At 40.1% G+C, this 23,859-nt stretch overlaps 1 protein-coding gene across 1 annotated transcript in view; it reads right to left on the bottom strand.

Annotated features, from left to right (window-relative positions):
* DNAH9 (dynein axonemal heavy chain 9) overlaps positions 1 to 23,859 on the bottom strand; it is a 370,372-nt gene that overhangs the window by 270,753 nt on the left and 75,760 nt on the right. Inside the window, exons 18-22 of the mRNA XM_032140114.2 lie at positions 17,819 to 18,041; positions 16,907 to 17,073; positions 7,326 to 8,196; positions 3,723 to 3,853; positions 3,270 to 3,396 (exon numbers count right to left, since the gene is read on the bottom strand). Of these exons, the coding sequence (XP_031996005.1) occupies positions 3,270 to 3,396; positions 3,723 to 3,853; positions 7,326 to 8,196; positions 16,907 to 17,073; positions 17,819 to 18,041 (1,519 nt within the window). The remainder of the gene's footprint in view (positions 1 to 3,269; positions 3,397 to 3,722; positions 3,854 to 7,325; positions 8,197 to 16,906; positions 17,074 to 17,818; positions 18,042 to 23,859) is intronic.

Raw genomic sequence — 23,859 nt, 5'->3', positions numbered from 1 at the left:
TATATATAATTATATAACTTTATGTAAAATTGTATATAAAATTTTTTAAACCTTTAATAATGGAAACAAATCAATTTGGAAACCATCACCTTGTTTTTCTTTCAATTAAATTAAAGAAACATGAAGTCTATAAAACATGGTGAAAGATGAGTTGGCAGAGGTAGAGAAATAAAGTAAGGAGACTAACAATGACAGAGTACAGTTTATAGCAGTATTGGCAACACTAAAGTGCAGAATTGACACAAAAAATTAAATGTGGTGGAAGAGCTTGAGAAACTTACTGATAAATGCCAAGGAAGAGGCCTAAGAGATGAAAATATGATTAAAGAGAAGGTAATGTATATAGCATGTATAAAGTGGAATCTCAGCTTATGGAAATATGATAAACCTGAATGAAAAAATATACAGATAAATGGAATAGATATATTATTTAAAAACATGCTAGAAGAAGACTTTTTTTTTCAGATAGGACAAAATCTCATCATGTTTTAGGGATAAATTAACAAAATAAAGCAAATATATAAGCATACAAATTTTTAGAAATTAATTTAAATTTTATTCTCTATAGGGACCTAGATAGAAATTAGGCTATCTAGAAATTTTTTTTTAAAGCAGGCAGGCCTCAGATGACTTCTTTGTAACAACAAACAGCAGGGTGATATCTGCATGGATTGAGAGGTAATTGCTGTGACTCATGAATTCTAACCCTAACCATTCACTTGCTCACATGTGAAATGACAGAGTCACAGATATAGAAGGAATTAGGATGTATTCCACCATGCTTCACCTCTTAGGGTGTGAGGAATACTAAAAAATGTACTCAAATCAAATAAGAAATGAATCAAAATAAATATTTAAGAATGAGGCCTATTCTGGTGGCTCATGCCTGTAATCCCAACACTGTGGGAGGCCAGGACGGGAGGATCACTTGAAGCCAGGAGTTCAAAACCAGCAAGACCCTGTCTCTACAAAGAATTTTAAAAAATTAGCTGTGTGTGGTGGCTCATGCCTGTAGTTCCAGCTACTCTGGAGACTGAGGTAGGAGGACGACTTGAGCACAAGGGTTGGAGGCTGCAGTGAGCTATGATCATGCCACTGCACTCCAGCCTGGGTGACAGAGCAAGATCCACCATTAAAAATAAATTAATTAATTTTTAAAAAGAATGAGAAATAAAATCTGGCAGTGATCTGAACATAGAATGACTAAAATACAGTTATAATACAAAATGTTAATGCATTAATAATAAATATTTCAACACCACCACACCTGGACTACTTTGGAAATATTTCCATCTATAGGAAAAAAAGAAGCGCTATAACTATCAGGGATAATCTCTCTTTAGTACTTGCTTCTTATCAACAAATCAAAACCTAATTTCACTAACTTAGGGTAGGTCAAAGACAAACTTATGCATGTTTCCATCCTTTGGCTCTGTTTGAGAAGCTCTCGTCTGTTGTTTGTGGTGAAGCAAAAGGGTGGAAACTTGGCAATATCTAACTAGACTACATCTGTATCTACCCTTTGAGCCAGAAATCTCACTTTTAGGAGTTTACCTCGAAGACAGACAGCCAACAATACAAAGTCCAAGGTTATTCAATGCCACGTTCTTTGTAATTACAAAATATTATAAATAACCTATGGCCAGACTATGGTATATCAATCCATGGAGTATAATGCAAATATTAAAAAATGAGGGAGATATCTTTGACTTGATATGGAGTGATTTCCAAGCTATATAGCTAAGTAGAAAAAAGCAAAGTGAAAACAGGTAGGCGTAGCAGGCTACCTTTTGTGCATGCAAGAAGGGAAAATTAGAAAATGTACATAGGAAATATAACCCATAGGAAAGATAGACATAGGAAAAATAACCCAGAAATTAATGAACTTGGTTACCTATACGGGGTGGAGCAGAGGTGGTTATGGCATGAAAGGAACAGAGGAGGCAAGGATACATCTTTGAGTATATACGTATCTTTTTGCATGGTTTGACTTTTGGAATCCTATCAGCGTCATACATATTCAAACAATCAAGTAAACAAGTATGGGAAAAACCCTAACACTGAAAGCAAAAAGAAGCAAATGAGCCCAACTATTCTTTAAATGAATAACAAAATCACATCAGGAAAAAGAACTCATCCAAGCATTTTGAGACCCAGACAATGTTGAAAGCAGAAGTTCTCATAGTGTAGTCCCTAGACCAGCAACATGTTGGGAAAATTCTTAGAAATGCAAATTCTCCAGCTCCAACCAGACGTAGTGAATCAGAAACAGTCGGAGTGGGACCAAGGAATCTGTACTTCCACAAGCCTTCCAAGTGATTCTGATGCACTCCCAAATTTCAGAACCAATGTCTGTAGCTCCAAACACCAACACTGCTTCAATTAGTTACTTTAATACTCAAAAAACCTTCGAACACAGCAGGTTTCTTCTGTTTTACAGATGAGGAAAGTCTGTTGCTAAGAAGTCACATGCTCAAGACTCTATGGCTAGTAACTGTCTAGAACCAGAAGCCAGAACCCCACATTTTGGGCTTCTCATATATGCTTTTGCCAATAAGCCTTACCTCCATATTCAGTTAACATAACTTCCAATCTTATCTCCCTATAGAAATTTTAGCTATTGAGTTTGGCCAGTATTTCCTGGATCTTTCTTCAGAACCAGATTGAAGGCATTCTCTGCCAAGCCTTAACCCCTTCCACCTTTGCCATTCTCAGAGTTTCTCAGTTCTTTGTTAGAGATTAGCCTCTGATGGGCCAGAGGGCATGCTGAGCAGCAATACTGATGGGGATTAAAAAAGCTCCGAGGTGGCCGGGCGCGGTGGCTCACAGCTGTAATCCCAGCACTTTGGGAGGCTGAGGTGGGCAGATCACGAAGTCAGGAGATCAAGACCACCCTGGCCAACATGGTGAAACCCCGTCTCTACTAAAATACAAAAAAAAATCAGCCGGCATGGTGGCATGCACCTGTAGTCCCAGCTACGTGGGAGGCTGAGGCAGGAGGATGGCTTGAACCAAGGAGGCGGAGGTTGCAGTGAGCCAAGATCGTGCCACTGACTCCAGCCTGGGCGACAGAGCAAGACTCCGTCTAAAAGAAAAAAAAAAGAAAGAAAGAAAGCTCTGAGGTATGTGATGATGCTGGGGGCAACACAGACAGGTCTGAAGTACAGAACCTGCCAGAGAGAAGAGGCACGATGGGGAGCCGGAAACTGCCTCCTGCTGGGCACCCCTCAGTCCTCCTAGACCTTTCTGCAGACGCTCCTTCAGCTTACCTGTGGTGGAGCCGTGCCGTTGGAAAGGATGTCTAACAGATCGGAGGAGGAGAGAAAGTAAAACCGCGGGAAGGCAAGCCTCTTGGTGTCGAGGTACTCTGCCAGGGCCTTCTCACACAGGCACAATCTGAGGGCACAGAACATAGAATTTCCCAATTAATAATGTCTAGACCCCTGGATACACATACATTACCTAAATGTACATATATGCAATAGACGGAACATATGCAGAAATCAGCACAAGAAACACTTAGAGATATTTGCAAAGATATACACGGATGTGTCTACCTTGGCGTCAACGCCTGTAATAATGCCCCATGCTACCCAAACACACAGGCAAAGCAAGGGACATGCAAGGCACACATACTCACTCCTGCCCACTGGTCTCAGAGATGATGGGGAAAAGGAAATGACGCCTTCTTATTAGAGAAGGGGTAACGGGCGGACCCTCACCTGCCCTGAATATCCTCCAGCTTTTCATACAGGCCTGCCTTGTTGGTGGCTTCGACCACATTTGGAGTTTTCTGGGCATCATAAGCTAGCTCTTTAAAGTCAATGTCGATGCCTTCAAACCTTTTAGAATCCTGCAAATAAAAATGTGGAAGCAATTAACCACCACTCCGCTCAGTTCCTAGAAGCTCCCTCCGTGGAGCCAGTTAGAAGCAGAAACTTGTTCCTGGGTTGTCAAATACAGAGAATAGACTTAAGGAAGGAAACACCCTTAGTTTAAGCTGCAGTTCTCCAACATTTTCATCTTAGAACCCATTTACATTTTCAAAAATTATTTAGGAGTCCAAAGAGCTTTTGTTTATGTAGGTACTATCTATCATATCTTTCAATATTTTCCGTACCAGAGGCTAAAGGTTTTTTTTAAAAGAAATTTCTAAAATATTCATTAATGCATTTAGACGGGGCGCCCTGGCTCACACCTGTAATCCCAGCACTTTCAGAGGCTGACGCGGGCGGATGGTTTGAAGCCAGGAGTTTGAGAACAGCCTGGTCAACATGGTGAAACCCTGTCTCAACTAAAAATAGAAAAATTAGCTGGTCTTGGTGGTGCACACCTGTAATCTCAGCTACTACTCGGGAGGCTGAGGCATGACAATCGCTTGAACCTGGAGGGTGGAGGTTGTGGTTGCAGAGAGCCAAGATGGTGCCACTGCACTCCAGCCTGGGCGACAGAGGGAGACTTTGTCTCAAAAAAAAAAAAAAAGGCATTTAAAAAGTAACAATAATAAGCCAGGCGCGGTGGCTCACACCTATAATCCCAGCACTTTGGGAGGCAGAGGCAGGCGGATCACAAGGTCAGGAGTTTGAGACCAGCCTGACCAACATGGTGAAACCCCGTCTTTACTAAAAATACAAAAAAAAACCCCAAGAAACCAAAACAAACAAAAGAGGCTGGTTATGGTGGCACGTGCCTGTAATCTCAGCTACTTAGGAGGCTGAGACAGGAGAATCGCTCGAACCCAGGAGGCGGAAGTTGTATTGAGGCGAGATCTTGTCACTGCCCTCCAGCCTGGGTGACAGAGCGAGACTCTGTCTCAAAAAAAAAAAAAAAAAAAAAAAAAAGTAACAATAATAAACCCATTATGTTAGCATAAATAAAATACTTAAGTATATTTTCCAAAACAAAAACTAACAGTTGAAAATGGGGCATCAATTCGCTTTTTGTCAAATCTCTACAATATCTGACTTAACAGAAAACTGCTTCTGTATCAATTTATTATGATATCACACGTCATCTGACCTCTGGAGAACCCCACTGTACACTCATGGAAGAATGAGAGCAAAAAAAAAAAAAAAAAAAGGCGGATAACATTTTAATATGATTATTAAGATAATTTTGACCTTGAGGACTCCCTTGAAGAGGTCTCAGAGAACACCCCAAGCCCCAGGCATACAACACTTGATTCCTAAGTAGATAGTGGATCTAACGTTCTTTCTGGACCCATGCAAAAGTTTATATAACCAAAATGAATTTTCCCTCAGCAAATATACTCCTTTGATGTCAAAGTTAATCAGTTATCATCATTTTTCCCAGACATACACACTCACAGTTGTCACTGAAATGATTGACAAATATATGCAACATGCTTCAGCCAAATACATGGCAACTGGTGAGGTGGTAAAGCTTGTGGTATTATTATTACATAACAACAGTCATAATGGTATGTGCTATGTGCATTGTTTTAATGAAGACTCTGGAATATATACTAGTATTAGTCCCAATTTACACACAGGGAAACCAAGGCATTGAGAGGTTAAATGTCCTGCCCAAGGTCCCACAGCTGCAAGTGAGAGAATGAGGACTCAAGCCCAGGCCTGCCATTCCTTCCCTCTGTGATCCTGCCCCTTGCCCAAGAAGACCTAAAAACAAGAGGGTAGGCCGGGCACGGTGGCTCAAGCATGTAGTCCAAGCACTTTGGGAGGCTGAGGCAGACAGATCACGAGGTCAGGAGTTTGAGACCAGCTTGGCCAACATGGTGAAACCTCGTCTCTACTAAAAATACAAAAATTAGCTGGGCGTGGTGGCACTCATCTGTAATCCCAGCTACTCAGGAGGTTGAGGCAGGAAGATCACTTGAACCCAGGAGGCAGAGGTTGCAGTGAGCCGAGATTGCACCACTACACTCCAGCCTGGGCGACAGAGCAAGACTCTGTCTCAAAACAAAAACAAAAACAAAAACAAAAAAACACAAGAGGGCAAAGTAAATTATGATTCCTCAATGAGATGTTTTGCTCCAATTAAAAATAAAACAGTATCAAGGTTGTAGAAGTATCTGGAATATCTGGCATAAATGTTGAAATGAAAAAAGTTGAATAGAAAATTATAATTACACTGAGAGCAATTATGTAAAAATATGTATATACATGAACAAAAGTTGGGAGAAATTCATAATGAATGAAAATAGTTACCAGTTAGGGTGTTAGAGCCTGGCTGATTTTATTACGTTTTGAAATTGTTTCTGTTTCATTGTTATTACGGAGAAAGTAAATGTGTTTACATATTTTGTACACAAACCTGTGCCACTGTATAGAGGTTAATGATACTAACTCTTCAATATTTTTAATTAAAAGTTCTCAAACATCTCCCTTAAAGTTTCTGTAAGAATCTCCACCTCTGTCCCGGCCCCCTTTTCATTAAGCCTGGCCTGCTTCAATCACTGGCATTTGAGTTAAATAAAATCTGGCTTATTCAATTTGACTTAATAACAACTGCGATACAGAATTGTTTTCTATTATTTTTCATGGCAAATATACAACCTTTAATCGATAGTATTACATTAAATATGCTTTTTGGGATTAGCAGGAAAACTATGCTTGGGCAGAACGTGCTTTAATTTCTAACCAAAGCCTGGACAGTGCGTGACATTTTGGAATCAAGCTAATTTGTAAGCAAAGAACTTGCTGTACTGAAAGAAAGAGGAAGCCTAAAGAACAAATTTAAAAATGAATCAGAATCCACTGAGAGAAGGGTAAGTTAATGGCACATTAATTAGGACTAATTAGAAGGGGCAATCAAACACAGGGAAGGTAATAATGAGAAGAACACATATTTTAGGGAAATCCATTGTTTGGTGTTTAGCTGACAGCTGGTAGTTGGAGCGCTGGCACAGGTCAGCGGTTTATAGAACGGCATGCTGCTGAGAAGGAACTTGAATTTGCCTGGAAAGGAGACTCGTTTTCAGTGGACACTTGAATTTTAATAATCCAAGAAGCAACCTGTGAGGACCTCATCCCAAACTGCAGTAGCCAGTATTTTTTTTTTTAATCTTTCTTATAGATACATTTCTTTTTTTTTACTGAATGAGATTCTCCTTTCTTTTTCCTACCCATTGAAGGACAAACTGATTGGTGTGCATTTCACTGTCCCTCTTTTCCTCTGCCTAACTTTTGGTGGCAGGAAAGGTGAGCATCTGTGGGAGGTGCCTTTAAGTAAAGTCAAAGCAAGGAGGCAGAAAAGGAAAGAGCCTAGACAATGCAGGGACTGGGTGACCTTCCCTTCACCCTGGATCAGAGAACAGAGAGATTCTAGATTTCCTTAGCAGGTACCTGAGGTAGCTGTGCCCGAATATCTTCAGATCCAATGAATATGCTTTCCAGGTGAGTCCATGTTTGCTGCACTTCAAACCAGATAGAGATGACAGCGTCCGCTGTGGACAGCTTCTTCTGCCAGCCCGACACCTCCTCCAGGAAGAAAGCAACATACTTGGACATCACCAGGTTCTGAAGTTGAACTTGATTATCCTCCAGAACCTCTATGAGGTCCTCATCAGAGCGCAGGAGGGGGACATTGGTCCGTGGGTGGGGCTCATACTGGAATTCCATGCCAGCCCAGGTGGTCTGCAGCTCCTTTAAGGTTTTCTCCATGCCCATCTCTTTCGCAGCTTTGTCCACAATGCCCCGGACCTCGTCCTCATAGTAGTGCAGCTGGAGCTGTAGCAGGTGCGCTAGGGTGGTGTCCTGGTCCATAGTGAAGCTCACACCAGTGGCCTGCATCAGCTGCCTCCAGTGCCGCTCCCGGATGGCTGGATTCTGCAGCTCAGCTACTGCCCTCAGGGAGCGCAGCGTGTTCCACAAAGTGCTTTCCAGGCCTGTGAATGCATCCCAGGCCCTGACCTCCTTGTCCAGGTTTCGGATATGCCAGGCAAACTGTTTGCACTCCAACTCCATGGCTTCCACTTTGATATCCCTCCAGGGTGTGGTCTCCCAGGCATGGATGCTGGAGGTCACCATTCCAATGGTGTCCCAGAGCTCCTTCAGCTGGCAGACCTCCTTCCTGCACTGCCTCAGCTGCTTGTAGTCAGGGACATTGACTTCAAATAAGCTGGCGGACTTGGAAATGGAGGCCATAGCGGATTCCATCTGCTGGATCTCGATGTGCCTGGCATCCAGCATTTGATGAGGGTGGATGCTATCAAACCTACAAAACACAGTGTGTTCCTCTGTAAGTATGGCACGCAGGGGCCCATCTCCTAGCATCTCTAAGGTAGCAATCAGCTGAAATATTTAAATGCTTGGTGTTTTAGGAAAGAGCAGTGGCTTTCACCAAAAACATTCTTTTCACCAAAGCAAAGAATGTCTTTTCTTCCCAGGATTTTCTTTTGGGGAAAAAAAAGACACTCAGGATAGACTGGGGTGGAGTGGGCATTGGAAGAAGGGCAATTCAAGAACATTATGCTTAGATGTTCTCCACCCAGGTCTAGAAGGGAACACCCCCTTATCCAAGCCCCTTTAGACTCTGCCCTTCATCTAGCTGTTGGTTCTGAAGACCACTTGACACAAAAGAGCACTGTCATATTACAGCAGAAGCCGGAAAGCCAAGGGCCCTGCCAGGAACCTAGTGATAGGCGATTTCTTAAATTTATTTTTTATTTTTTATTTTTTATTTTTTTGAGACAGAGTCTTGCTCTGTTGCCCAGGCTAGAGTGCACTGGTGTGATCTCGGCTCACTGCAACCTCTGCCTCCCGGGTTCAAGCAATTCTCTGCCTCAGCCTCCCAAGTAGCTGGGATTACCTGCCACCATGCCTGGCTAATTTTTGTATTTTTATTAGAGACGGGGTTTCACCATGTTGGCCAGGCTGGTCTTGAACTCCTGACCTCATGATCCACCCGCCTTGGCCTCGCAAAGTGCTGGGATTACAGGCACAAGCCAGCAAGCCTGGCTTGGTAGGCGATCTTCAAGTGGGAGAGCTGGGACTCAGGAGCCCAACCTTGACCCTACCTCCATTGATCACTCTGAGGCAGTGGCTATCAGCCTCAGCTGCATGTCAAGATCTTCTGAAAGCTTTGTAAGATCCCCATGCCCAGACTGCTCTATAGACCAACTAAATAAGAACCACTGGGGGTGCGACCCAGACACACTCCACAGGTGATTTCCATTTGCCAGGATGGTGTTGTCATTCACGGTGAAGCTCACGCTGGTGCCTGCATCAGCTTCAGGCAACAGCACTCCACGCTGGAGAACCACTGTGAGCGGCCATGAAGACTGGCTGCAAAGCTCTTGATAGATAATTGTGGTCACTTTCCTTCACCGTGTGCCTTGAATCTGGCTCCTCATCTTCGTGAGTTCTCCTCCAAGCTGTCCCTGATCTTCCCATTCTGGCTTTACCCTTCCCTGGGCCACTCCCTTCTGCATCCTGGGGCAGCCTCTGGGTTTGCACTCAACACCTATGTGCACAATTTCTAGCTTTTTAGTTCACGTTTCCTCATCCTCTTCTCTCCAGTGTTTATGGCATGCATGCACCTGAAACTGCTTCTAATCCTCGTAAGTGTGGACAGACTTTATGCTGCCATACAGCAAAGCATGCGTTCCTGCATAGTGTCTTCCCCAACATAAGACCCTACATGCAAAGGAACCCATGTAGGCAGATGGTTTTTTTTTTTTTTTTTTTTTTTGAGAGAGAGTTTCGCTCCGTCACCGGGCCGGAGTGCAGCAGTGCAATCTTAGCTTACTGCAATCTCTGCCTCCTGGGTTCAAGTGATTCCCCTGCCTCAGCCTCCTGAGTAGCTAGGACTACAGGCACACACCACCAAGACCGGCTAATTTTTTGTATTTTAGTAGAGACGGGGTTTCACTATGTTGGCCAGGATGGTCTCCATCTCCTGACCTCGTGATCCACCTGCCTTGGCCTCCCAAAGTGCTGGGACCATAGGCATGAGCCATCCTGCTCGGCTGCAGATGGCTTTTTTATGGTCAAGGGCGCTCATAGCCCTAGTGTTCAAGGACTCTCTCATTTTCTCCTCCAACCCTACTTTATTATACTCACTCTCATTCTCAAGCTCAGGTTTTCTTGCTTCTGTGTGCTGGGAGGGCTACATACTAGACACACCACAGCTTAAGGAAGAATGGTATGTTCTGATAAAATCAAAACACGTCATCATGGGGTTCACCATCAAAGGGAAGTTTGCGAGGAAATGAGTGACTAGAGAATCGGCCGTTTCCTCCCATCAACAGTGTGTGTGTTTCTGTATGTGCATGCATGTGTTTGTGTGTTGGTAGGTAGAATAAGAAAGGAGTGAAAAAGGAAGAAAATGACATACAAATTCCTGTTTTTCAACTGCCCTTTCTCTGTTGACTTTAGAAATATTTGACTTGACAGATGGAAAGTAATCCTAATTGAAGTCATTTACCTGAATGCTTACCACTTAAGCCTAATTGCCATGCAACAGAATAACAGTTATGCATACTATTAAATTAATGTCAGATTAACTTCAATGCTCGTTATGTTTGAATCCTGCTTGTTCCATCTAAATCGTTTTTGGCTCAGGTGCTATGGTTGTAGATTTACATCTTAAGAGAATGGGACTGACTATCATTTGCATGCCTTCTCTATTATTTAGCTCCCATATATTTCAGAACAGAAGGTCGGAGTGCTCAGAGTTGAAAAGAGCCCTGTCTCTCTACATATATAGAGAGAGAGGAGCTTTCTCCCTTATGAGGAAGAAAGAACTAAGAGGAAAGAAATGGAATGTGCTCATGGTAAGGGGCCCAGCAAAAAAGATCACCAAGGGTGAGGAGTTCTTGTGTTTATTCTTCATTTCCAAAGACTAATCGTTGATGTGTGTAGGTTCCACTTTTTATCTTGACTAGAGTGAACTTAGAATGTGAACTGAACCTCTTGATGTTAGTTAAAATTCAAACAAATTCTAAAAGCCCACATGCTGTTTAATTTGTTAGTGGAACACCATTCAGGAATAACTTTTTAGGTAAGATAGGAGCTATTTGGGGTGCACATAGAAGATTAGAAATTATCTAACAATTCTTCCTTTGGCACCCATAAGCATTCTTAAATCAATGTTGGTTCCTCAAGTATTTATAAGAGGTGAACATTTATCAAACCTATTCCAAACTTCGTCCACCCTGTGGAATAATTATTGTTTATAGTTTAGATTTGTGAGTGATCATTTTCTGTAGCTAAGCACACATAAAAACCAACTTGGCCTAAGCCGTGAAGGGAACCCATAGACGTGAGGACAGGTAGCCCTCTTACGATTTCAAAACTTTACAGCAAATTGTCAGGATATTCGTAGACCTGGCCCATGTGCCTAATAAACTGGAAGCCATCCTCTAAACCCTGGGGAAATGACACAGCATAAGAACAAGAAAGTAATAGGAGGGAAAAGGGTGGATTGAGTCTTTGAAGTGAAATAATAAGGCAAAATGTATTTTACTCTAAAAGAGAAATGCCTGGAAAGCTTGGATGAATAAAACTATAATTAAAAGAAATGAAAATACGGTGCTCATGCATTTGATCGTGGAAAAATGACTGATTCAGGCCTGACCCAGATGTGAGCCTGGAGAGAGAGAAATAAGTGAGTTAAATTGATTCCTGGGAAATTGGCTGTTAGTAAATGTGAACCTCAGTACCATCTGTATGTGTGTATACCATGAACGGTGTCACACCTGTCCTTGATACCTACCAGGTAGCATAAAACTCAGTGTGTCTCACGCCTGTAATCCCAGCACTTTTGGAGGCTGAGGCGGGTAGATCACAAGGTCAGGAAATCGAGACCATCCTGGCTAACATGGTGAAACCCCGTCTCTACTAAAAATACAAAAAATTAGCCAAGCATGGTGGCATGCACCTATAGTCCCAGCTACTTGGGAGGCTAAGGCAGGAGAATCGCTTGAACCTGGGAGGTGGAGGTTGCAGTCAGCTGAGATCCTGTCACTGCACTCCAGCCTGGGTGACAGAGAGAGACTCCATCTCAAAAACAAACAAACAAAAATTAATGTGTCCAACCCTGACTTTGTGAGGCGCAATCCTTCCAATTCTGTGCCTGTCTCAGTGAACAGTGGGACAAAAGCTCTTCCGACCACTTGCCCAAGCTAGAAGATGAAAAATCCCCTTACACTGTCCTTCTTCCCCATCTCCCACATTCAATCAATCCTGCAGATATTCTCCTAAATCTCTCTGCAATCCATTTTCCCCTCTCCCTCATCTCTGCCGCTGCTTCTGATCAGGCCTCACCACTTCTCATCTGGGCTGTTGGAACCACTCTCCCATTGAGCACCTGGTCTTAAGCCTACCTTGCCCTATTCTGTTCTCTGCGGCCATTAAAAGGCGGTCTTTATGTTTTTGTCATACTTAGACTCCTCAGTGGCTGAGATTATGGTCAAAACATGGCCCCCTCCATTCTCCTCTCCTACTTCCTCCATCCCAGCCATACACACATGCAGTTTTCCAGCTGTTTCTTACATTTTCATCCTTCTGCATCTTCATATGTGCTATTTCCTTTGCCCAGAATATCCTCATTTTCTAACTCTTTTTTTTTTTTCCCACTGAAAGAGCTCTTACTTGCCACTGGCTCTGGCTCACCATGACAAGCACCATGTTTTACAGGAGGCGTGAACTGTCTCCCCGGGCGGGGTTAAAGCTGGTCCCCAATGTGCATGCCTTATTGCTCATTTTTGAAATTGTCCCTGAGGCTATAAGTCCTTGAGGTCAGGAAAGGTGTATTATCTCAAAATCCTAACAGCTACATCATTTTTTGCCAGCTCCACTTTTGAGACCATAACCTCATCTACTCCATGAAAGCCTAAATCATGTGAATGAGTCAGATTAACTGGAAGAACAGCATCAAGCTGCATGAATGACATATCTTAGGAAACCGATATGTCCCTGAGAGGTTTGATGACAAATACTGCCCTTTTCTGCAGTTATGGAAGAGACAATAGACACTGTACAAGAAGGACAAAAGCCCTTCTTTCCTCATGACTGCTGCCTTGGGCTATTTGGAAAGCTGTTTTCTCTAGTTGTCATGTAGGACAGCACCCCATGGAAGATATCTTCAAGAAAGCCCTCCCAGCCATTCACAGAATCTGGTTGCCTCCTGAAAACATGAATGGTCTTCATTGAGCTGGAGCTCACAGAGGTAGGTTATTTTGGCTCAGTAATCCCTCGATTACCTTGGTCTTGGTGTGGGCAAGAAGACTGTATGTCATGGTGCCATTTCTTAAGGTCAAGAGGACTGTGCTCAAGGTCAGGAAGACCAAACAGTGAAACGCCACTAGAGGATGGGGCATTCCTTTCATTCAAGAGGGAGAACTGGTCACCAGCTTTAAGAGTTGCACAAAGCCCTTGAATCTGAGTAGGATGATTTAGCCAATTACTGCGGTGAGAGCTCGGCTCTCACCGAGATATGGTGTTATAATTTAGAGTTAAGAACTGAAGGAGGAGCTGAAATTTGACTTGGACATGAAGAACCTCAACCTATGCAACCTGACTTCACACAGCACCTGTCAGACTGCAAGGGCTTAGTAAGACACTCAGGTTTTTTCTCTCCTCAAACACAGGAACATTCAAAACTGAGCTTAACCTGTGTAAGCTAATCAGGAGCAGAAACTTGCATCCACAGAGAAATGTACAAGGGACTGCACTTTAGAAATTCATAAATGATCTATAAGTGAAGAAACCAGAATTAAACTCAAACTTGAATTCACAGAAAAATGTACCAGGGTCTGCAACTTAGAAATTCATAAATAACAGTGGAGAAACCAGATTTAAACTCACATGCCACACACAATACCTACAAATTTTGAACACTCACACACACCAAACTAAGAAAGAAAACAAAACACATAAGTTGACATCCACTAAGATTCACTTTAGTGATAAATCTACAATTCCATTTTAGCTCTGATGTTTTTCTTGACAAGAAGAGAAATACATCAAAATTGCAGAAATGTTTGGTTTCCCAGCAGTTCTTTTCAAAGCATCCTCTTCCAGGGATTCATCTGCATGTCAAATTAGCAGATGTGAATTTGGAACACCCAGCTAAGAGTAGCAGTATCCTCACAGCCAGCAGATACAAGTGCAAAGAAAGAAAAATGAACACAACTATCAAATAAAAATAAAATGAAAAAAACCAACAGGAGTTGATCAATACACAAAATATACCCATGAAGGAGGAATACTGAATTTCAAACAGATACAAAAGCATACCAATGTTGTTTCCCTTTCAAGCAGTCTTAGAAGTCTCTTTGGGAGGGTATTTTCTCCAACATCTTTGAATTTTTTTCTTTTTTGAAATTATTTTAAGAGACTGTTGGGCCGGGCGCGGTGGTTCACTCCTGTAATCCCAGCACTTTGGGAGGCCAAGGTGGGAGGATCATGAGGTCAGGAGTTCGGGACCAGTCTGACCAACATGGTGAAACCCTGCCTCTACTAAAAATACAAAAATTAGCCAGGCATGGTGGTGGGCGCCTGTAACCCCAGCTACTCAGGAGGCTGAGGCAGGAGAATTGCTTGAACCCAGGAGGCGGAGGTTGCAGTGAGCCGAGATCATGCCATTGCACTCCAGACTGGATGACAGAGTGAGACTCTGTCTCAAAAAAAAAAAAAAGAGACTGTTGGTGCAAAAATATTAGTGTCTTTATTTTTATGGCTGTTGCCTTTGGTGTGGTTGTTGTTAACACTAAATAGTATTACCTAGCTGGAGAACTTACCTCCCCCAGCAGTTTTGGCTCTGAATTGGTGTTCAATTTCAAAAATTCAATTGCATGCCCAAAAAAGAGTCAAAAGAATAAGCCTCAGACTCTGAAAGATAGTTCCCAAAGGAGTCTACAAGGGTTTTGAGCAACAGATGATTCTTTGGAACAAGGGCATGGCTCCTAAGGCAACTATTCTAAAGGGATACAGACTTAGGAGTTACATTGCTCCGCATGATTGCTCGAAAGGAAACCAATTACTTCCATTTAGGGTGGTGGTTTCCAAACTTGGCTGCACATTGGAATTCCTGGAGCTTACAAAATGCTGATTCACAGGTCTCGCCTCCAGAAAGTCTAACTTCATTAGTATATAGGACAGACTGGGCATATTGGGAGTTTTAAAATCTCTTCAGGTGATTCTAAATGTGCAGCCCAACTGGCAGCACATTGTTTTAGAGTCACATGTTTTATGTATTTATATCTTACGTCTGTTTTACACACTTGTCCTTCCCTGCCTCTTAACCTACTCATCTTATTCTCTGTTACCCCAAGTATAATGCTTGGGAGATAGCAGCTGCTTAATAAATGTTTGAAGAATGAATGATAAAAATAGGCATGCCAGCTTGGGTGAGCAACCATCCAGTTTGTCCAGAACACAGGTACTTCCTAAGACATGAGCATGCTTGTAGTCCCAGCTACTCAGGAGGCTGAGGTGAGAGGATTGCTTGAACCCAAGGAGTTCAAGGCTGCACTAGGCTATGATCATGATGCTGCACTCCAGCCTGGGTGACAGAGCAAGACACTATCTTGAAAACGCTGCTATTTCCCAAGCATTATGCTTGGAGTTACAGAGGATAAGATGAGTATGTTAAAAGGCAGGGAAGGACAAGTGTGTAAAACAGACATAAGATATAAATATATAAAACATATGACTCTAAAGCAATGTGCAGCCATTTGGGCTGCACATTTAGAATCACCTGGAGAGATTTTAAAACTCCCAGACAACAACCAGAACAGTCCTGGGCAAACCAGTATGGTTTTTCACCATAGTACCAGGCACAATGCTACACACTTTCAAGAATGATCTCTTTAATTCAGCCCACAACTATATGTGGTGGACACTATTATTATCTACATTTTATAGATGAAGAATCTGGAGCACAAAGGTATTAAGTAACTTTGTCATAACATAAGAAGTAAGTAGAAGACCTGAAATTAGACCCCAGGCCACCTGAATCTAGCATCTATGTGCTTAATTTTTATTGGACTTCGTTCCAATGAAGTTATATTTTTTTTGCTTGGTTTGTTGCTTTACTATTTCTGTGGGCAAATAACCTTTGAAAATGAAAACGAAAATATTCCTCACTGTGAGCATCGAGAATTTTCCAGTTTGGAGATTTCGAAGTCTGTCTACCCAACATTATAGAGGAGACCCAGCAAGAAATGGAGCTCAAGGAAACAGTAAACAAATCACAGAGCTGGAGCGTTAGGGCAAAGGGCACCCAATCTAGCTGGCACATCAGCAGATGTAGGACCATTCAGCGCCAGCCTGGCCTCCTGGTTGGAGCTGTTGATGCTGAGCTGTGGACCAGAAGCAGACTGCTTCACCACGGGAGGAAATCCCTGAGAAAGGAGCCCAAGTATGTGCAGTGTGGGCACGGATGAATGGTGTTGCCGATCCTAGAGTTGCTTTGTTTATGTAAAGACCTGTCATAACAAGCAGGGAGGTGTCGGAACCAAGCAGAGAGAAACCCCCTGAAGAAAACCTTCACCTAAATCCTTCCTTTATGCTGCCAAAATGAAATGCTCTGTAAAATTTTAAAAATTCAATCAGCCACTTTTTAAAACCAAAAGAACAGTCTGTGAGAACTTAGAATGCTAAAGGTTTAGTAAAATCCTAGTAATTATACCACCTATCATCCCTTTATAAATTTGCAGGCACAAAGATGCTTCTAGATATATATATATATGCATATTTTTAAGGCAAGAGGTTTCTACAATCCCTGGCCATTTCATACAGGTCATGATAGGATTCAGTCCACATTAGCACCACGTTTCAACCAAAGGTCCTAAATGGGAAGGAAGATTATTAACTGGGCTGCAGCTGCTAGAAGAATACACACGCCCAACAAAAAGATTATCCATGACTCAAAGACTGCAGTGTTCAGAGAAAGAGAGGCAGTAGTGTTTGGCCCATACCTGAACGGGGCTTCTTTGTGGAATCGCTCCCAGAATTGCTGCTGTTCTGCATCGAAGGCTGTGCACCTCTGGCGGAGGAGTGTCACTTCATTTGCCTGCAGTGGGGCCACCTGCTGCTTCACAGTAATGGCCACCTTTTTTATGTTGTTCCATTTCTCAGGCAGCTCCTGCAAAGGAAACCTCAGTGTGGTCAGATTCCCAAGGTGCTCTTTCCTCTCCCATAGTCCTGAGCTGGACAGAGCCCAGATGCTTCCATCTGTGCTACAAGATGGTATGATGATGTGGTGGTGTCACCTTCCCATTCCCTACAATCTGCCCTCCACCCACTCTTCCTCGACTTCCTTCCGCAGCTGCTGTCAACTATTACCTACTGCTCACTCAGCACTAACCTTCTTGCTCTCAACCTCTGGTCCTCTAAGCCCTCTAAATTTGTGAAAACTTGCAATGCTAAAGAGACTTTTAGATTTTTCTTAAAGGAAGATGTTTCTACAATCTTCAGTTTCTATTGCTTCTACCATATTTCTACTGAAGCTACATTAACCCCTTCCCTTTTCTATGTTCTTCAGGGTTGCTTGGTTATTTTCTTTTATGTCCCACATTACCTCTTGGACCATCTTAACATATTTCAGATCTGCTTTTTTTTTTTTTCTCAACCAAAACATTGGTTCATTTCTGTGGAAAAAAATTATCCATCTTAATTCTCCCATCTATCTCCAGCATTGCCTTCTCCCATATGTATTGAGTTTCCAGAATTTGCTAGACGTTACAAATACACTACACATTATAGTTCCAAAACGCGGATCTTGCAGCTCCAAGCCCTGTTTTTCATTTGCTGTACCCCACTTTACCCCATTCTGAAATCCTAAAATGTTTCCTCTATTTCTTTTATAAGGAAGACATAAATGCACTGACCTCCAGCTGCTTAAACACTGTTTCTGGCAATTCTTGTTCATAGGTCTTCAGCAATTCAATAGTCTGCTTTAAGGGCTCAAACATCTCATTAGTGTTACTCTGCCGTTCTTTAACAGCCATAAGGTGTCCCATGATCTCAACCAAGCCTTGGAAATCTCCTTTTTCAACTTTCTTGAGTAAGCCGCTCTCACTATTCTTTATAAACGCTTCCAGGTTGGCCAAGCTAATCAACACAAACAGAATATGAGGAACCATTCTCGTTCTACTTCTCGAAAGGCAGATGTATTGATTTCCCCAACAAAAATATCTATCATTATGAAAATCCTACCACATGCCCAACACTTGACTAAGCACTCTACATAGACTATGCTCTGATGTTAAGAATGTGACCTCTTGCACAAGGTGTCAAGGTTATGAATGGCAAAGACTGAGGCCTATCTTGCGATGGAGGAGACTTAGGAGGAGACACGACATCTAAATGTAATGTGTAATTTGGATAGAATCAAGAATGGAGGCCATTTCAGAGGTTCTCCGAGCACACTCAAAATCTGTGATAGTGTGTAGAACCTTTGTATTGAATGCTAGATTCAGAGAAGTGGCAAAATTTATGAAGTGGATAACATGAGAATTATGGCTTGCGATAGCACTGCTTTGTGAAAAGAAGCATAGAAAAAGCTTCTAAGAGGTGTTTGCTGGCAATGCATAAATGATCATATGTTGATGGACAATTCCAGGAGAAAGAAGCTCATAATTTTCAGTAGGCCTTTATATCACTCTACTATATGGCAGGAAGAAACAAACATTTTTAAGTTGACAAATCAAAAGCTGTCTTAAGATTATACTCTAATAAACATGTTCTAAAACTTAAGTAATAAATGAGAAGGCTTAAAGTATGAAAAATATCAAAGAATAAAAACAAGCAAGCAAAATTATAAAATAACTGAGTAGAAGATCTAAAAATGGAAAATATAATTATAATTTAAATTTCAACAAAGGTGAAAGTGGATTAGACTGGTATATGATATATGTGGAGACGTTTCTAAACTGCAGGGTAGAAAGAGAAAAAAGGAAAAATATGCAAGTTATTAAAAGATAGGAGATAATGAAAACATCATACATAAGTATAACAAAAGTGCCAGAAGAACAAAATAGAACAAACAAGAAGCAACATTTGAGAAGAGTCTGGCTAAACATCTTCTAGAATTGCTGAAAGACACTCAATGTGAGATCAAGAAAGCCCAACAAATCCCAAGCAGAATAAGTATAAAGGAATCCTCATATATATACTTCACTATGAAACTACAGATTACCAAAAGAAAAAAAAATCTTAAAATTAGCTTCAGAGCAAAGACAAGTTTCTTAAAACAACGACAGTACAAAAACAAAACTAGAGTGATAACTGACTACTCGGCAACACAAATGGAAGCCAGGACAAAGTAGAATAATATTTTCAATAATCAAAGGGAACTTATGTTATTCTTGAATTCTTCCCTCCACAAAACTATTTTTAAAGAACAAGGGCAAAATAAATACATTTCAGACAAAGAAAGAATGAGAGCACTTCATCAATAGACCTTTACTAAAGGAACTTCTAATGGGATATACCTCAGTTGGATATCTGGACTACAGAGCATTAATGATAAGTATGTTGGTAAATCTAAATAGGAAGCCGAGGTGGGCAGATCACAAGGTCAGGAGTTCAAGACCAGCCTGGTCAACATGACGAAACTCTGTCTCTACTAAGAATACAAAAACTAGCCAGGCATGGTGGTGTGTGCCTGTAGTCCCAGCTACTCAGGATGCTGAGGCACAAGAATCGCTTGAATCCGGGAGGCAGAGGTTGCAGTGAGCTGGGATCATGCCACTGCACTCCAGCCTAGGCGACAGAATGAGACTCCATCTCAAAAAAGAAAAAAAAAAAAAAAAAATAAAAAACATTCAGTATATATATATATATAGTTCCTGGGGCTTAAATAAATAATAGAGAACAATCTAAATTACTAGGAATTATAGAATATAATTTGATGGATGAACAGGAGACATCAAACTATTCTAAAGTCTTTTAATCATTGTGAAGAGACTAAAAATAGTAATTAATTTATTTATTTTAAGGATGCTTATTAAAATAGCAGTGGTAACCATTAGAACAGTAGAACTACATGGCATGACATTCAAAGTAGCAGAGGAAAAAATGGAATAAGGAAAATAAAAGAAAATATGAAAAATTATACCCCAATGCAGACAAAAAAGGAAGTCAATGAAAAAGAAAAAGATTAGCAAACTAAAAGAACATAATAAAATAGTGGATTTAAATTAAAATGTACCACAATCAATGTTAATGAAAAAAACCCTCCAGTTAAAAAATACATATTGCTAAAGTGGATTTAAACAATCAGTTCTATGCTGATTATAAAAATGTCTTCTAATGTAAGGGTACAGCAAGGTTGAAAGCCAAAGGATAAAAAGAGATGCACCAAGCAAATATCACCAAAGAAAAATTGTTTTAGCTACATTAATAGAAGACAGAACATACTTTAGTACAAGAAATATTGCTAGTGATAAAGAAGATGTTTAATGTTTGGTTAAAAGGCTCAATGTTCCAAGAAGATATAAAAAGTCAAAATCTGTATGCCTATAACATAACCTTAAAATATATGAAGCAAAAATTTACAGAATTACAAGGAGAAATTGACAATATACCACTAAGAATGGAAGATTTTTAATACAATTATCTTAGTAAATGATGATAGATTAAGTAGATTAAAAAGAGGCAGTGAGGATACAGTAGATTTGAATAGAATAATTAACAAACTTGGACAATAGACATACATAGAACATTCCACTCAGTACTTATAGAATATACATTATTTTCAAATATGCCCAGAAATGTATAAGAACTGAATATACTAGATTGAATAAGGCAAACTTCAACAAATTTCAGAAGCTTGTTATTAGACACATCATTTTTAAACCACAGCACAATTAAGTTGGAAATTAATAAAAAAAACTGTAACTAGAAAAGTCCCACATTTGAAAAATTAAAAAATCTAAACCCATTATAATTAATATTAAAAGTATTTAGAACTAAATTATAATGAGAGTATTACATACTACAACGCAAGATGGAGGTAAAACTGTATTTAGAAGAGAATTTATAACTTTCAATGTTAGCATTCAAACAGACAAAAGACTCAAAATTAACAAGCAAACGTTAGCCAAACAACAGAAAATAAATCCAAAGTAGTAAAGGAAATAATAAAAGAATAAATTATTGAAATAAAAATAAAACTATAATAAATAAGATCAATGAGTTTATTAGATAGTTTCTTGCGTCTGGCAAGACTAAGAAAGGAAACCAGAAAGCGCAAATAAAAATAAATAGAAGGCCGGGGGTGGTGGCTCACGCCTGTAATCCCAGCACTTTGGGAGGCCAAGGTGGGAGCATCACCTGGGGTCGGGAGTTCGAGACCAGCCTCATCAACATGGAGAAACCCTGTCTCTACTAAAAAATACAAAATTAGCCAGGCGTGGTGGTGCATGCCTGTAATCCCAGCTACTTGGGAGGCTGAGGCAGGAGAATCACTTGAACTCGGGAGGTGGAGGTTGTGGTGAGCTGAGATCACGCCATTGCACTGCAGCCTGGGCAATAAGAGTGAAACTCCATCTCAAAAAAAAAAAAAAAAAAAGAATAGAAATGAAAAGAGGGAGACACCATAGGCTTTGCAGAGATTAAACAGTTGAGAGGATCTTATCCATTTTAAAATAATAATTTGAAGACTTACATGAGATGGATACATTCCTAGAAAATATGACTTACTAAAAGTGACTTACTAAGGAATAGAAAACTTCAATATCTTTATAATCATTAAATAAATTATAGGCTAAAATCTTCTTACAAAGAAAATCCCAATCCCAGATGGCTCAATAAGAAATTTAAATCAAACTCTCAGAGATCAGAAAATTTCAAGATTACATCAACTCTTCTGGAGAATAAATAAGAAGGATTACTTCTTGTTTTATGAAGCTAGCAAAATTACAAAACCAAAAATCAGATACAGACAGGAAAAAAAAAAAGAAAATTGAAGGCCAAATTCAATCACAAACAGGTGCAGTAATGCTAAAAAAAATATTTGCAAACACAATAAGCCAGAGAGGATACTGAAAAAGATAATACTTTATGTTGGGTATATCTCAGATGCTAGGTTGTTTTAACATTAGAAGCCAAATAATATATTCACCACTCTAACAGCTTGAGGGAAAAACCAGAATTATCTTAATGGACATAGATAAAACACTTGATACAATTTTACATCCATTTATGCTAAATACTCCTAACAAATTAGAAAAAGAAGGGTAGTTTTAAAATCAGATAAAGCAAATCCACAGAAAACTCACAGCAAATATTATACTCAGCAGTGAAATGTTAAAAGCACTCCTTTTAAGATCAGAGACAAGACAAAGATGTATGTTATCCCCACTTTCATTCAACATTCTACTGGAAGTCCTAGCCAGAGTGGTAAGGTAAGAGATAGCGATATAAAGCATAAAGACCGAGAAGAAGGAAGTGTCATAAATTTGTAGATGATGACCATGTACATAGCAAACACCAAAGAATGTACAGATGAATTATCAAAATTATTAAATTTAGCAGGATTGCATGATAAAAAATCAATGTACAAAATAAATTCCATTTCTACAGAAAATATAATTTAAAAATATTATTTATACTAGGAACTGAAAAACAAAATACTGAGGAATATATTTGAACAAAAATATGCAAATTTTTAAAAGACAATGATTACAAAATTTCACTGAAAGACATAAAAAGGATATAAATAACTAAAGAGACAACATTTTCTTGGACAAGAATACTCAGTATCATCAATTCTACTCCAATTGGTCTATAGTCACTACAAATATAATTAAAATCCCAACAGATTTTTTTCTTCTACAAACTGATGATTAAAATTTATATGAAATGGTAAGGACCAAGAACTGTCAAGATATTCTTGATGAAAATGATCCAGGTGGAGACCTGCCCTGCCAGATATCGAGATTTGTTACTAAGCTACAGTAATTAGGATTTCTTCATATTCATGAGTGCTAGATAAGGGACTATTTAATGTGAAAGATAAAATTTTAAAACTTTTAGAAGAGAATACAGGAGGGTATCATTAGGATATCAGGGCAAAAAAAGGATTTATTTAACAAGACAAAAGAAGAACAACATAAGGGAAAAGTTGGACACATTTGGCCACACAAAATTAAGAATTTGTTTATCAGAATACACCATAAGTGGAGTGAAAAGACAGGTCACAAAATGGTAGACTCCATTTGCAAGACATAAAATAGCAAAGGACTAGATATAGAATATGTAAGTAATTCCTAATCATAATTTCAAAAAGGAAAAAAACAAAGTCCAGTAGAAAAATAAGCCACAGATATGAATAGGCAGAGAAAAGGAAACATAATGACTCACCAAAAACATAAAAAGATGAGGACCTTTTTATACTCAGAGTAGTGCAAAATATTCACCACAGTGAGATACTATTACACTCCCACCAGAGTGGCCAGGATTAAACAATTTATCAATACTAAGAGGTGGGGAGGATGTTAGGCTGTAAGAGCTTTCACCCATGGCTGTCTCTACCTTGGAAGGAGCTTGGCATTATATGCATACTCTTTGACTTAGCAATTCCGCTCTTAAGTATACACCCTAGAGGAATGCTTGCCCACTCCGTGATCACATATAAGAGTACTTACAGCAACATTGTTAAAAGGGAAGCAGTGTCCTTAGGGAAGAGCAAAACCACTGGAAACAACCCAAATGTTCAACAACTATGGAATGGACAGATACACTGTAGTACATTAATCTAAGGGAATACTCTACGACAGTGAAAATGAACTACTGTTATACTGTCAACCTGGATAAATCTCAAACATAATGCTGAGTGAAAGAAATAGAACACAGAAAAATATATGGCATACAATAATATCATTTCATTTTTATGAAGTTTTAATGCAAGTCTCCATATAGGTAT

This window comes from Hylobates moloch, unplaced genomic scaffold (genome assembly GCF_009828535.3).
Source record: "Hylobates moloch isolate HMO894 unplaced genomic scaffold, HMol_V3 SCAFFOLD_19, whole genome shotgun sequence".
Taxonomy (NCBI): Eukaryota; Metazoa; Chordata; class Mammalia; order Primates; family Hylobatidae; genus Hylobates; species Hylobates moloch.
This window is presented reverse-complemented; position numbering and strand designations above follow the sequence as displayed.